We start from the raw sequence: 16,649 nt of genomic DNA on the forward strand, positions 1-16,649 counted from the left end.
GAAGTTGGTAGCAAGGGCCGGGCTGAACCCTAGGCGGCCACCGGACGTGGACGGTGGGGGGGTGGACAAGGAATGCATACCTAGGTAGCCTCACACAGCGTAGAAGAGCCTGTGGTGTGGTGAATTACGGATCACCTGTAAGATAACTCCAAGACTTTATACAAATAAAGCTGCTGTGGCATTAACACTTCCAACCTTTACAAAATTGTCTGGCGTGTTATTTCAGGTTTTTCGAATCACTGGCTGATGCAGGCCGGTGCTGGGTGGGTTGGGGGGGGGGGGACGGCTCGAGCAGGGCAGGCCGGACAGGAGAAGGGAGGAGGGGGAGACGCAGCCATGGGATGCCCCCGCTAGGGGGATAAGCAATACTGAGGTAGGAAAGCAAGAGACCGGACAAGAACTGGTGGGTGAAGAACCAAGAGAGGCAGGAGAAGAACTATCAGGACACAAAAGGGCAGGCAATGCAAAGAAGCCCCACACTGCTAGATGATGAGAATCAAAAGCCACAAAGCTAGCAATACCAGGACATGTGACCAAAAACTGCCAGCAACAAGGAGCAAGAGAAGAACCAAAATAAACAGGGCAAGCAATGTAAAGAGGCCACACACTGCTAGAAGATGATAACCAAGAAACAAGTCTAGCAATAGCAGGACATGTGAACAAAAACTGCCACAACAGGGGGGCAAGAGAAGAACCAAAATGTAAAAAGCAAGAAATCACTGCCAGGACACTAGAAGAAGCAAGAGACAGAACAATAACAGCCAGTTAACACAAAGCGAATAGTGAAAAGGCACAACTCAGCAGAACGTTACAGAGACAAATTCGGAAAGAAATACTGCCAGGCTAGGAGAATAACCACACACCACGCGCCAATCAGTACCAGAGTGCCAGAAGAAACAAGAGAACGAGTGCAGGTACTGCCAGATAAAAATCCAAGAAGCACAATATTAAAAGGAAACGGTCGGCGCCTTCCGTCGCTCGATTTCCTCTTTAACATCGCCCTCCACTATGGCCCCCGCCTAATCGTTCCGTCTACACATTTGGTCCTGGGGCTCATCACGTTTCCGCCCACCTCTATCCCCGTCACCACTCTGATCCTAACCCCATCTCTAACCCCTGCTGTCCCATAACCTCTGCATAATTCTCCTGGTTTGATACGATTTCCCCAATCAGGAGTGACTAGCTTGCAATCCAGTTTTGGACCGTGTGGTTTTGCTTTACGCAATATGAATGAACAACTCCCGCGGCGCCGGCTTTCCGGCCTCCTCATCGTCACATGTGCTGAGAATTCTTTCAGTTGTTATGGTTATGGGGCGGTGCAGTTGAAACTTAACACTAACACTGTCCCAGTGATGTGTTTTGTGCGTCACAAGCCAAGAGTGTTTATCACTAGAAGCATAAGTGAGGGTCCCTCTAAATGAGGGTGTGGAGACGCCCGTCTGCCCGCTCCCTCTATCCCGGCTTTGCTCCCACCCCCACCTCGCTTCCTGCCGGTCTCCCTGTGCCACAGCCGTTCTCTTTCAAGGGTCTGCGAAGCTGTGATGCTGAGGAGAAATGCCACGAGACATGTAAATGTTTTCGGATTTGTCTTTTGTTTTGAGGATGTTCTTGGCGAGGGGGGTGTTTTTTTTCTGTGATGAGCCGTGCTGGTTTGAAGCAGTGGATGGGGGATAGGAGGTGGGGTGCGGGGGATTCTCGATGTAAAGCAAGACACCTACCCTGTCCACATGTTGCCGCCTCCTCCCCTCAGGGCTGTGCCGACCTGGGCATGAATGCTGGGGTTCCGTCCACAGATTCGAGGTCCTAGCCGGTGGGCGCAGCAGAAAGGGCTCCTGTCCCACGGATGGCGGTTCAGCACAAAAAAAGAATCGGGGGGCGGGGATGGTCGTCCCAGCAAATACAGGACATAGGAAAAGGTACACCTGCCATGGCCAGTGCGGTGGGGGGGATTGGGAAAGGGAAGGGTTAAACGGGGGGTCCCTGGACTTGGCGGCAGCAGGCAGAGTCCTGTCCTGATGGAGCTCAGCAGGCAAGGGTCGTGGGGGTAAGAGTATTAGCTGGCAGGGATTCTGCCCTTGTGGGGACAGGGGTTCAGTGGCGGGCAGGCTCCCTGCCTCGGAGGGGAGGCAGCATTCGTTCTGCCCACGTACTGTGAGCGCTGCCTCCGATGCTGCTGCTTGCGTTCCCCAACCAGATGTGAGTGCGGATGGAATCTGCTGCTGTCAGTGTCCTCTCTGCAGCAAGGGGGACCGGAAATACTTCCAGCTGTGTGCCCCCTCCCTTCTCGTGTGCACTCCACGCCCACTGCCCTTTTCTTTCCCCTGATCTCTTCCAGTTGTGCACCAGTGCCGCGCTTGTCCGCCTCCCCCTCCTGCAGGGGAAACAGGGGTCACATGACCTCCAGGGAGGGTCCCGTCGCTGGAATAGGGCCCAGCCCCCCTCTCCTGCGCAGTCATGTGCCTCATACACAAACGCGCACACCCATGCATTGTGTTGCACAGTCTCACACACAAGACGAGACCATTCATACACCACAGTTTATACGGCCAGACACACCGCACTGCACACACATCACAACCGTTGCACAAAGTAACAATCGTTTTTTTTTGGGGGGGGGGGATTTGTTTGGCTCGATAAAGATTGAAAATATTTCTAAAGATGACATGATGGATTGTACAATTTTTCGTTTTCCTCTCGACATTCAGTTTTGGAAAGTCTATGTTTTCAATTAAAAACAAAGTCCCTAGCGCAGGACGGGTCCGCCCTCCTATCTGTGATTGTGGTCTAGGGACTGAGGAAATGGGTACAGTGTTGAAAAGTTTATGTTGCATTAGTTACTACAAATCTATCCTGTCCAAGCCCGGCTGAACATTTTCAGGGCAAGTGGGGTGGGCGGGGGGAGGGGGCCATTTCAAAATTATATTTCGGGGCACCCTTGCATACAGTTCAGGCAAATAGTCTAAGGAAATTGCGGGGTGCGTAGACATTGAGGATTACACAAGGCATTAAGTAGGGCGGGACTCGCCAGGGCAGGACCCCAACAGTCTCGCAAAACTTCTCCCGAGCCACGGCGCTGCCGGGTCACCCTTGGCCCTCACTACCCAAAGATCAAATCACGAGATGTCGCCTCTGCGCTCCGGAGTCTGAAAGCACAAACAATGATTGTTTGCAAGCAGTGAAAGAAACTTGCTTTCGCTATTTGTAAATGTTCCTCGTTCATGCTTTAAGACTCCTAACGGCTACTAAGTACGTTGCCCAATGGTCCTCGTTGGTGCTTTCAGTCTCCCAAAGGCCCTTAATGCGTTGCGTTGCCGACTCTCAAAAAGTAAACACCAATAACAATGATTGAAGAAGAACAACTCGGACCAAATCGTGCTATCCTGGAACACCCGAGGATTTATCCACCTATTTAACAACTTTGAGGTGCCTATGGACAACATCTTTGCCGTATGCCTACAGGAAACATGGCTACGCGAGTCACCGACTCGAGACGGCTTTACTAAATTCCTAAATCCTGCTGGGAAAAACGCAACTGGTCATCCATTTTGTGGTTTGGTCACCTTACTGAAGATCCACAATTGGTTGACGCCACTAGAATCTCAAAACCCGAATCCTTTTGTCCAAGGCACTTTGGTACAAATAACAGCTACAACAACGTTGGCGAAACAATAACTACTTCTAATAAATGGATATTGGAACCCTGCCAAGATTTCCTCTAATAGTTTCATCAGAACTGCGACAACCTTAATTGACGAGACATCACTGAAATACAATTTAACCATCATGGTATGTGGTGACTTAAGCTGTAGTTGGTACAAATATGATAAAACTACAAAGACAAACACGCTGAAGAAGCCTGATGAGGTTGAATATCGAGGAAACCTTTGGTCTGATGCCCTAGCAATAAGAAACTGCATCATGGTCAATGAAAACCAAAGGAGACCAACCCTGTAATCCAACATGGCATGGCCCACACAGTCGAAACACACTAGACTACATTTGGGTTTCCCGACATCTCTTTGACCAAGTGAATTCCCTAAACGTAATACCTATGTCTCACAGCGATCACAATCTACTCCGCCTAGTTTTGGAGACGGACTGGGGAGAACCTCCTGCAATACACGGCTTACAAGTCACATCAAATGCAGCAGGAAATCGCTTGAGGATCAACCGGTCGCAAATTGGGAAACTTACAACTGACATAACCAACGGGAACAACGTGAACTATGTCCCCTTGTTGTCAGATTGCCAGCTGGAAGTTGTAAACTCTAGAGTAATTGGACACTCAAATAAACATCTGTTCAGCAATGTCATCACAAAAGCAAAAAGGGATTTAAGGAAAGACTTGCGGCAGATCAAGAAATTGAAGTCACCACCAGGAAAAACTGCGATCAAAGTGAAAGCAAGGCGTCAAGAATATCGACATTGGCTAAAATCGCACTGAGTAGTGATAAAACAAAATCGTGCCGAGTTGATGCTTCAATTGCTGATTACAAAAAACATGCGCAATATTTGGGCCATCCTAAATAAAGGTAACACAAAAGTTGCACCGACAATCTCTAATCCAATTGATGGTACGAAATGGGCAGAGCACTTCGAGAAAGTGTACAAACAACCCACGGAAGACATTCAAGTTCAAGAAAGTGTCTCAGCACTACCACGGGATATAACTCCTGAAAGCGACGAAATAGAAACAGCAATACAGAAGTTAAAAAACTCAAGAGCAGCGGGCCCTGAACAAATTTCAAATATCATGTTGAAGAAAAACAAAAAACACTGGGCCAAGTTCATGGAATCTCTGTTCAGAATAGTGTCAGAAAATAAGAAAATTCCTGAGTCATGGTCAAAGGCGATCGTGGTACCGATCTACAAGAAGGGCGATAGGAACGATCCGACGAATTAACGTCCCATCGCGCTTCTCGACACAATTGGGAAAGTCTATGGGTCCTTCCTTCGAAAAAAGAGACTTGCTTCATGGGCCTCCAAGTCAGGAATACACGATATTCGACAAACAGGTTTCACCGAGGGGGTTGGAGTCGATGTAAACCTACTTTTATTGAACATCTTAAAACTCGAGGCTCTTCGTGCAAAGAGGAAAATCTTCTTTGCATTTATAGACTTAAGGCAAGCTTTCGATACGATAAATCGGGAGAAACTATGGTCTAAGCTAAAAAAGTGGGGATGTCCTTTAACAATTTTGGAACCACTAAAAGCACTTCATTCCAACACCACGATACAGATTAGGTTAAATCAACAAGGCGAGTTGAGCCTACCGGTAATAACCCACAAAAGTGTCAAACAAGGTTGCCCGTTGGCAGCTGAACTATTTAAAATCTTCATAGCTGAATTACCGGCATGGTTAAACTCTGCATCATGTTTCTCGCCCAAGATCAATGACACTCAAATCAAATGCATTATATACGCAGACGATGTAGTACTAACTGATTATACACAGATCGGCCTACAACGCCTTATGACACGATTGAACGAGTACATGAAATCAAATGAGCTGCTGATAAATACCTATAAAACAAAAATCATGAGTATCAGCCACACTCCCAAGAAGGCAGAAAAAAAAATTCAAATGGCAAATCGCTAGTGACAAACTCAATATTGTAACATCCATAAGATACCTGGGCGTGATGTTTAACAACTCCGTCTGCGAAACAGCATGGATTAATGATCTGACCGGTAGAACAACTAAACTCGGTCTACAAGGAGCAAAAAATAATCATGACTATGGGAAATTTACTATTGCACCAATACCAACATTCTATCTACAGAAGGTCATTCCAACTATTGTGTTTGGCGCTGAAGCGGGTTGGAACCTGGACTTTCGCTTATGGCAAAGATTGGAAAGCATCTTCTGGAAACGTGCATTGAGGCTTCCTCACTATATTCCGATATTGGCTTCGAGACACGAACTTGCACTCAATTCCCTATACATGACAGTAATTTGGAAATCTCTTTCCACCATGAGGAAAATGTACTGTAGCCAAAAGATACCAGCATATGAAATCTTCAAGATCGGAAACAACGACACGCAATCCAATTTAATCCAAATTTGGAAACAAAAACTTGAAGCCATCATGGAAGCTGCAAATATAAGCCGACTCGAGCTAATCAATCGCCCCCAACATGCTAAAAAAAAACCTAGAAGAATGGGATTGGATGCAAAACACCGAAAAACGCATGAAACTAAAAACAGCTCTTCCATCAGGACTGGGAGAAATCAAACTGCACAAGCCACCGAAATACCTGTTAGACTGCCCTTCACGCTACCACAGGAACAGGTTTCTAAAATTCAGGCTAAATGCATTAAATAATCAAGAAATGCTTTGGATAAGACGAAAAAAAGATACCGCAGACAATAAATGTAGATTCTGTGGATTGGGCGAAACAGAGTCCCTAAAACATTTGATACTTGAATGCACAGGCACAACTAGCCAGCGGTCCTTGCACTTGAATAGATTTAAACCCCAGAACCATGACATGAATGAATGGTGGTCATATGTAAGTGCCGGCCAAAGCATCAAGCTATCATGTAGGCTAATTGATTACCTAGACATGATACTCTGTGATAAAGCTTGTGATAAGAAAAACCAACAGGTTAATCAACAAGGATTTACATGTATCACCATCATAAAAAATTGATTGTGGTGAAGGACTTGGGGGCATCGATCGATGCGATGTGAAAGAGGCATAATTGTAACAAAAGTTTGATTTTGATTTATTGAACTGTATTTTTTACAATAAATAAAATAAATAAATAAAGCAACATATTGTGGGGCCTTTAAGAGCCTGAACGCACGAATGAGGAGCATTTACTATCAGTGAAAGGGGGGGCTAGCCTGCGAGTGACGGGACAACAGCAAAAGCATATGAGTCAGGGCCCAAGTCCATCTTCTTCCGAACGGTGTAAGATGATGACTTTGGGCACTAACTGATCTGTTTTCAAAGTTTCAGAATATCGTAAAATATACAAAATAAACCAAGAGAGGAAGGGGTCCAATCAGTGGACGGTTCTCCGTTAGTATCTGGTCCTATCAAACAACAAACGCATAATTTACAGATGACATTTGCATCAGGTCACAGAGAAGACATTGCTTTTGATTTAATAGCTGCCCCACAGTTTGGTTTAATTTTAGGAATGCCCTGGTAAGTGCAACATAATCCAAGGATTGACTGGGAAAAGCAGACTGTAGATTTGAAAAAATGTTTGAGTTCCACACCTGGCACTGATACGCACAGCACTCTTCAGGCTACCCCCATCCTTTAGGCCTCACTCCCTCGTTATAGCCCTCCTCGATTTTTCACCCTTCTTAAAGCACAACAGCTAGGGTGATTATTGCTGTAGATTATTACCGGACAGGCATCCAGTGGGAAGCTGAAACCCAAAATGTCCACTGAAAAACGGTTAATCGCTCTCTCAGGAATGTGCTAATGTTGTTGAAACCGAAGTAAAAGACAACAAGGTGATAATAACTCTGCTGGATACTGACAGAGGCCCATGATAGGTGACCATCTGAGCAAAGGCAGTCTGTAACGTGCGCCCTGCTAAGTGCATGTAATGAAGGAAGTTTTTTACTTTGTTAAAACTCTGCCAACTCTGGGGAAGAGCCTTAGGAGCCCCCTTTGAGCCTCAGATTTGCTCAGGATCACACCGTTGTAACTTGCGGGAAAGCAAGGATTTCATTCCTAGTTTTCTGGCCCCATAGCTTCAAATTTAGCCAATGGCTCTCTCACTTAAAACATCCATCTTTCAGGATGTCTGCTAAAAACAAGCTTCAAAACAGTAGTTTGACTAAGTTTACATATTTTATTATTTTAACTGATAGATTGCACATTCATTACAATTAAACTCATACATATTAATGTGCATACATTGCCACCCTATTGTGTAATTCACTCCAATATTAAGTAAAAAGAAAAAAGAGGGCCTTCGCAAAAACTTAAGGAACCAAAATAAACCAGTGTCTAAAACACTGAACAGTGTGGGAATATTTGTATTTCTATATGTTTAAATTGTAGGATCTAGTTAATGCAACACACTGATATAGCATACTCAGCTTGTACAATCCCACTGCACAATTCTGGGCATTAAAATAGACGAACAAGTTACTCCTTACCTGGTAACGTTCTTTCGATGGGATGTTCCTCCGACGTATTCCTTATCTATGATATTTGTATCTCCAGCTTGCTGGCCTCGGAAACATTTTTCCCCAGAAGAGGGCGCTGTGCGTCGACGTCCGTCGAGTAGGTGTTCCTCGACAGCCACTGTATCGACGCCGACGTCATCATGCCTATAAATGGCCACGCGCAGCGTCCGTTGCTCAGTTCCATTTTGTAGAGTAAGGTAGTTATTGCATGAATGGTTACTACCCTTGAAGGAGCGTAAGCTGCAACCACAAGGGAAATGTTACTTGGGGGATGGATGGGAGGGGCGATAAGGAATAGGTCGGAGGAACATCCCATCGAAAGAACGTTACCAGATAAGGAGTAACTTGTTCTTCGAAGGGATTGTGTCCTCCGACGTATTCTTTATCTATGATAGACTCCCATAGCAGTGGTATGTGATTGGAGGCGGGAGTAAGAGATGCCATATTACTCTTTAAGAATGAACAGAGTGTAACACAGCTTTGCCAAATCTAGTCTCTTGACTAGAGGAGGAATCCAGGCTATAAAATTTGGTAAAGGTATGTGCGGACGACCATGTGGCAGCCGCACATATGTCTCTAATTGGTACCCCTCTTTGAAGAGCTGAGGAGGCTGCGATACCCCTGGTCGAATGAGCCCTTAGATTTTGAGGGGGCTCTTTCCCTGCCAGTTTGTAGCATTCCAGAATGGCTAAAATAATCCATCTGGAGATGGTTTGTTTGGTTATTGGTAATCCCAACTTATGTCCTGCGTAACCTACAAAGAGTTGGTCTGCTTGTCTAATTTTAGCAAGTCTAATTATATAAAAACTCAAGGCTCGCTTAGGGTTCAGCCTGTGTAGTCTCTCTATCTCTTTCCCCGGATGGGGAAGAGGATAGAATGAAGGTAAAGTAATCTTCTAAGTAATGTGAAATTCAGAAACTACCTTTGGGAGGAAGCTAGGCTTCACCTGTAGAACGACTTTGTCCTTGTGAAAAATTGTATGAGGAGGTTTACAAGATAGGGCTTGTATCTCGCTAACCCTTCTAGCAGATGTTAATGCTACCAATAAAACAGTTTTGAGGGTGAGAAACTTCAATGAACAAGAGTGGAGTGGTTCAAAAGGAGCACCCTTTAGGAAGTTTAAAACTAGATTTAAGTCCCATAAGGGAACTTGGAATGGTCTTGGAGGGTAAACATTAGTTAGATCTTTCAGGTATTGTATTACCAATGGAATTTTGAAATACGATGGCTCCTCTGCAGTGTGCTTAAAGATCGATAGCGCTGCGAGTTAGCCCTTAATAGTGCCAACTTGAAGGCCTGAATTTGCCACATAAAGTAAGAAGGATAACACCGCAGGTGTACCACATGAAAAGGGTTCGATATTCTTTTCTCTGCATCAGCTGCAAAATTTATTCCAACGGCAGCGGTATAGAGTTTTAGTTGCTGGCCTTCTGGCCGAAAGCAACACCTCCATGACATCATCTGGAAGGTCCCAATCCTTGTACCTCAACCTTTCAGATACCAGGCGTGAAGGTTGAGGGTCTTGATGGCTGGATTGAGAACCTGACCTCCCTTCTGCGAGAGAAGATCCTCTCTGTACGGCAGATGAATTGGAGGATGGATGGACATGTCCAGAAGGTCCGGGTACCACGTTCTCCTGGCCCAATCCGGGGCAATTAGGATCATGGTCTTCCGAAATCTTCTCAACCTCCTGATCATTTGAGGAATGAAAGGGACTGGAGGAAACGCATACAGAAGTGGGAACTCCCAGTCCACTACGAACGCGTCTCCTAGAGCTCCTCTCAGGGGAAATTCCCTTGAGAAAAATCTGTCGCACTTCCTGTTGATACTGGTGGCGAACAGATCCACTTGAGGGGTTCCCCAAAGGGCGAAGATCTCTTGAAGGACTTCCTGAGCTATCTCCCACTCATGGGAGACTGTGTTCTGCCTGCTCAGAGCATCCGCTGTCAAGTTCTTTTCTCCGGCTAGGTGAATTGCTGATAGAGAGATTCCTTCCTGAATTGCCCAAAACCAGAGCTGCATCGCCTCTCTGCACAGTGGCAGTGACCCTACACCTCCTCTTTTGTTGAGGTAGTGCATGGCCACTGTATTGTCCGTCATTATCAGGACGTTTCTCCCCCGTACAGATGGCAGAAAAGCCTTCAGTGCCAGTCTGATGGCTCTCAGCTCCAACAGGTTGATGTGTAGTCTGGACTCCGATGGAGACCAACGACCGCTGATGGTCAAGTCGTTGGCATGGGCTCCCCACCCCGTGAGTGAGGCGTCTGTGACTACTGTTCTCTCCGGCCATGGTTGCCAAAACAGTTCTCCTTTCAAGATGTTCTCTGGAGAGGCCCACCATTGAAGGTCGTGGGCTACCTTGTCCGGAATCCGGAGGAGATCTGTCATCCTCCCTGAGAATTGTGACCACTGAGTCCTCAGTGCCCACTGAAGGGATCTCATTCTCAGGTGAGCCTCTGGCACAAGGGATATGCAGGATGCCATGAGGCCTAGCAACCTCAGAAAGTAGTAGGCTGGGAGACGTTGGGCTTTTTGAAACCTGGTGACCATCTGCAGAATATCTTGAGCCCTCACCTCTGGTGGCGAGGCTTTTCCCAGGGACGTGTCCAGGACTGCTCCAATGAACTGGAGTCTCTGTGATGGTATCATCTGTGACTTCTTTAAATTGAGGGAGAAGCCCAGGTGGTGAAGGGAGTGGCAGACATAATCTAGTTGGATCCGAGCTTGTTCCTCTGATCAACCAATCGTCCAGGTAGGGGTAGACGTGAATCCCTTCCCTCCTTAGACTTGCAGCCACAACCAACATTAGCTGGGTGAAGACCATTGGGGCGGAGGACAGCCCAAATGGCAGAACTCGAAATTGATAATGAGAGTTGCCAATTGCGAACCTCAGGTACTTCCTGTGCTTGGGATGGATTGGCACATGGAAATAAGCATCCTGATGGTCCAGAGATACCAACCAGTCCTGAAGCTGGAGGGCCTGAAGGATCTGAGAGAGAGTTACCATCTTGAACTTGTCCTTCCTGAGGAACTTGTTCAATTCTCGTAAGTCCAGGATGGGTCTCAGTCCTCCGTCTTTCTTTGGTATGAGAAAGTAGGGGGAGTACCAGCCCTTGTTCCTGTCCGCTACAGGTACCGGTTCTATGGCACCTTTCTCTAGCAGGTCTACAATTTCCTGCAAGAGGAGCGGATCCGGTACTTTCAGAGAGCTGTTCCCCGGTGGATGGCTCTGAGGGATGCGTAGAAAAGGCAGGCAGTAACCTTGGGCAACTGTCTCCAATGCCCAAGCATCTGACGTAATAGCCTGCCATTCCGTCAGATGGTGAGTTAACCTGCCCCCTACAGGTGACTTGTGATGGGAGACCTCAGAGTGGTTTGGGAGCGGCTGATGCAGTTGCCGAAGGTAAAGCGGCTCCTGCTCATGCTGATGCGGCTTTCTTTCCTTTACCCCGTCCACCACGGGTACATTTACCTTGGCCTCTTTGAGCCGGCCGTCCTCTGCCTCTTCCATATGAGGAATAATAGCAAAAGGACCTTCCTCTCCAAGAGGATCCTGAAGGACGAAAATTAGTTTGGCGAATTGCAGCTCCTAGTGACTTGGCTGCTGCTTTAGATGTTTGCAGTTTTTCCAAACTGTCATCTGCCTTTTTACCAAACAGGGAAGAGCCATCAAAGGGCATATTTAAAAGTCTGGCCTGTACGTCAGAAGCAAAGCCAGACTTTCTCAACCATGCATGCCTGCGGATTGTGGTACTTGCCGCCATGGCCCTGCTGATACTGTCAGCAGAATCAATGCCAGTTTGAAGGGACTCACACATTGCATCTTTACCAACTCTGATGATATTTAAAAATGCGTCCCTTTCTTCTCCTTCCTGGAGGCAGTCAGCCGCTGATGAAGCACACTCCCAAAGAGTGTGGCTGAACCTAGCGAGCGTACAAGTCGCATTAATAGACTTTAAAGCCATGCTACAGGCCGAGAAGACTTTCTTAGCCATGGCATCATATTTTTTATCATCCCTATCCTGTGGAGCAGTGGGGTATGCAGATGTACTGCCTGATGAAGATGAAGTTGCAGCCTGGACCACCAGACTCTCTGGAGTAGGGTGCTTAGATAGGTATTCAGGGTCAGCAGCAGATACCCTATATTTCGCTGACAACTTCTTGTTAACCGCAGGGACAACTTCAGGAGTTTCCCAGTTAGTTAAAATATTTCTTTGTAAAGCAGAATGAAAGGGAACCACAGGATCCTCGTTTGGACCTTTATCCAGAATATCTGTGAGGTCATCCTGTTGAAAAACAGGTGAAGGTGCAGACCAACCCATGAACTTCATAATTCTTGACATTAGGGTTCTATAAGGGGTTTCAGCATGTTCCCCAGGGTCTGGTTTGACAAATTCCACTTCTGGGGAAGTGTCTAGGCCACTTGCTTCCTGTAATGCATCCTGAAGGTCTTTCAACCTTCTTTCCTCAGAGGCAAAAGTCTCTGGTTCAGGTGATGTGGTCCTCTGCAATCCAAAAGGCCTTTCTTGATCAGAATCTTCCCTTTCTTCATAAATTGAAGTTAAGGGAGGATGCTCTGGCCTGTGAAATGGTATAAAACCCATCACTAAAGCAGAGGGAGCCATCATCAGTGGCCTTGAAAAGGTCGATGTCGTTGACGCCGATGTAAAAATCCTCGAAGGCGCCGACAAAGGCGTTGAGAAAACTGTAAGAGGCCTCGAAGAACTCGAGAGGATCGGAATCCTGCTCGAGGATGTCGACGGCGTTTTCAACGTCGTGTCGGAGGCTCTCGGTGTAACCGTTGGCTGTGGAGTAGCCGTGGGTTTTTCTTTGATCGGCGTCGATGTCGACGCCAGCGTCGACTCGATCGACGGATGCGTCGAAGAACCCTTCGATAACGTTGTCGATGGCGCCGATGTATGCTTCGAAGGGGCTTTCGACGATGGCGTCGAAGATGATTTACTTCCCGATGGCTCATGGCGCTTTCGGGTTGACTCTTTCGCCGGGTGCTTCGACTCGCGGCGTTTAGATTTTTTGGGCTTTTCACTCGGGGTATCACCCTCAGCTGACTTCGAGGGGGTCGAGGCCGCTTTCTCGAAGACGCTTAGCATCTTTTTTCTGAATTCCTCCCACTCAGCCTGAGAGCTGTGTTTTGTGGGGCAATTTACTCTTTCAGGGGAACTAGAAGACGACGACAAAGGAGATCTTCTACGTCTCTTTTTCGAGAGTCTAGACCTCGACGAGTGGTGGGAGCCATTTCGAGACCTAGACCGAGAATGCTTTCGACGGTGAGGAGACGAATGTCTCGACTCTACCGCGGAAACTTTCGAGGAAGTTAAAACTGACTTACCTCTCTCGAGCTTCCCCTTACGCTCCTTCAAGGCTTTCGCCGTCATGGATAGGCATTCCTCACACTCCGAACACTGGTGTTCGATTCCCAGACACCACAAACAGATCCTGTGAGGATCCGTCAACGACATTTTCTTCCCACAGTCTCGGCATTTTTTGAAACAGGACCGAGGAGTCGTTGGGCCGGAGGAGGAAGCCATCGAGTACGAGTCGGTTTTCTCGAGGAAATATGAATATATTTCGACTGACGAACTGAGCAACGGTATTCCGAGGCACACGAAGCGCGGAAAAACGGAACTGAGCAACGGACGCTGCGCGTGGCCATTTATAGGCATGATGACGTCGGCGTCGATATGGTGGCTGTCGAGGAACACCTACTCGACGGACGTCGATGCACAGCGCCCTCTACTGGGGAAAAAATGTTCCGAGGCCAGCAAGCTGGAGATACAAATATCATAGATAAGGAATACGTCGGAGGACACAATCCCTTCAAAAGTTTCTTTCTCAGAACACAACATTTATTTAAATAAATTACTCAAATTCAAACATCTGTACCCTGAAAGGACTACAAAATTATGTCCTCGTCAATAATCAATCGGCAATCCGAATTCTCCCTGATTGTAAGATACTAGACAAACGTTTCTATTGTAACTATCTAAGCCACACAATGATATGGGTATTTGAAAATACACGTCTTGAAGATCTATAGACACGATCTGGTCATTGTGTTGGAGTTCTTCGTAAATATGAGGTACTGTTACCATGTGAAAAGTCTCCAGTAGGAGGAATTGGTTCAATTCTGAAAGATCTAAGATTGGCCTTATTCCGGCATTCTTTTTTGGAATGATAAAATACCGGGAGTAACATCCCAGACCTATTTTTTCTTCTGGAACCAATTCTATTGCCCCCAAAGAGAGCAGTTTTTGAATCTCTCTGAGAAGCTACAGCGATGATATTTGGAGCTCTGACAGTGAACATGGTGGTGTAACATGAAGGACCAGAGAGTAACCCAGGCAAATGATGTTCAATACCCAATCCTCTTGCGTGATGCTTTACCACTGATGTAGGAATTTCACGATCCTTCCTGCTACCGGGGATGTATGCTCCTTGATGTAGATCGGAGCAAATGGTTCGTACATCCCCAGATGGAAATCAAACAGACGTCTTTGTATCCTGTGATGTCGCTGTTGAAGGTGTACCGCTTGTTTTTACCTTCAGTCTGTATCTTCTTCTCTTCAAACCTGATTAATAAGCCTTGGTCATAGATAAGGTGGTGCTACTACTACTTGTAGTACGCATTTTAAATGACTTGATATTTTGATAGTAAAGTTGTCTCATGGAAATAGAACTTAAAGATTTGGCTGCCATCACATTTGCAGTACATTTTTGCAAAACCTTGTCAGTTGACGGATCAAAGGGTAATTCTAACAACTTCTGTAGAATGTCCTGGTGTAAAGAAGTAGCGGACAAATATGCATGTCTCCGCATGCAGATTGCCCCTATCATAGCCCTTTCTGGGGTGTCAGACATGTCTTTTATGACTTGTATCTGTTGTGTAGAGGCCTCTCTCCCTTCTGAGACCCAGAAGGTGAACTCGTCTGCCACTTCTTGTGGAAGAAATTCCACAAAGCAATCTAAATTTTCACAATTTAGAATGTTAAAACCCTTCAGTACCATGGCCACATGGATCTGTCTCAGTTGTAGTGAAGCATTAGCATACAACCTTTTCCCTCGTGTCTCCCAGGTTTTAACACTGTTGAAGGTGATGGTGCTGGTATTTTGCCTTTTGATCCTAAGGCTGCAGACACCTCTGAAGACTGAGTCGGTAAGTTCCCCATTAGTACAAACGATTCTTCCTTAGGAATCTTATATTTAGCGTCCAGTTCTTTGGAAACATACAAGTCTGAGTGGGGTTTACCCCAATGGCTTAATGCTTGTTCCATCACTTATGTTTCCATCGGTAATAACAACTTTGCCTGTTGAGAAGGCAATTTCCAGAACACACCAGAAGTCTCCGGTTTGTCCTTTGGTACAATCTCCAGAGCCTGCATCACCTTTGCCAAAATCGCATGAAATATTTTTGAAGGTGAAATAGATGGATGTTCGCCATCTGAATCGGTGCATGTGTCTCAACACTTTCTGCTTCTTGTTCAGAGGAACAGCTTCCCCAACATCAGTGCTTACCAGTGCAGGTATAGGTAATGGTGGTGTTTCTGTAGAACCCACCTTTTTTGGGACCTCAGTAGGCCCCATCCTGTCTTTAATTTGTTGTGTTAAAACCTCTAGGAAAGGTTCAGAAAGCATGGTCTCAAGTACTGTAGCCGTGATGTTTTTTGTCATTTGAGAGTGTTCACCTTGATCTTCCTCTGTTGTCATAGGCGATGTAGAAGAATCTACTTTAGCCGTCTGGTGTACAGTATTTGATGGGTTATAAATGTTAAATACTGCAGATATCGGTACCTGAATATTTTTCAACACCAATTGTGGTGCAGATTGATTCGGTTCAGCCAAAATTTCTTGACTTTCTGGAGAACACTGCAGTGCCAAATAATTCCTCTCATGGTGCTGCAAAGAATTTTGATGGATCAAATGCCTCAGAATCAGAAATTAGATCTTCATGTTCATCTTGAACCCTCGGTACTGATGCACTTTCCTTGCATCTCTCCTTTGACAAATTCCTTTTCTTATGTCTTTTTGGAGAAGTCGGTACCCTGTTTGATACCAACCTAGAATGCTCTTTGTGCTTCATGTGGGAGGTTTCTTCGCTTTTCTTCGGTACCAAAGATTTTGAAGATTTGTCTGCAGTAGCCAATGTGGGTACCAATGCAGTTTCAGGGGAGCTAGCCGGTACCGATTCGACCCTGCAGTATCTTGCCAATTTAAGGTTAATCTTGCCTGTTCGGTTGTTATCAGAGGCAGATAAGCTCTTCCCGGGTACCTTAACGATTTTATCAGGAATTAACATATCGTACGGTACCATGGGGGATCCTTTCAGAGCTTTTCCCACCTGGAGGTACTTGTGTTTTCCTACCAAGAAGCACTAATGGTTTCCCAACCTGGGGTACTCGCAAATGTAGGCACTTGGGGTTTTCCCCTAAATGGTTCTGTGTAGACCCCCAAACTGGGCTGTGGTCTTCACC

At 46.2% G+C, this 16,649-nt stretch overlaps 1 protein-coding gene across 6 annotated transcripts in view; it reads right to left on the reverse strand.

The window, feature by feature from the left end:
* Positions 1 to 16,649, reverse strand: part of RAB3IL1 (RAB3A interacting protein like 1) — a 517,042-nt gene that overhangs the window by 288,081 nt on the left and 212,312 nt on the right. The window contains exon 1 of one of the 6 annotated variants that reach the window (XM_069623898.1): positions 1,719 to 2,256. The exons of 3 other annotated variants lie outside the window; for them this stretch is intronic. In XM_069623898.1, coding sequence (XP_069479999.1) covers positions 1,719 to 1,729 — 11 coding nt within the window. In that variant the 5' untranslated portion in view covers positions 1,730 to 2,256. Of the gene's footprint in view, positions 1 to 1,718; positions 2,257 to 16,649 lie in introns of those variants that run through there. 2 more of the 6 variants (XM_069623896.1, XM_069623897.1) reach the window with 2 other exon arrangements.

This window comes from Ambystoma mexicanum, chromosome 11, assembly GCF_040938575.1.
Source record: "Ambystoma mexicanum isolate Mex_15411 chromosome 11, UKY_AmexF1_1, whole genome shotgun sequence".
In the NCBI taxonomy this organism is placed as follows: Eukaryota; Metazoa; Chordata; class Amphibia; order Caudata; family Ambystomatidae; genus Ambystoma; species Ambystoma mexicanum.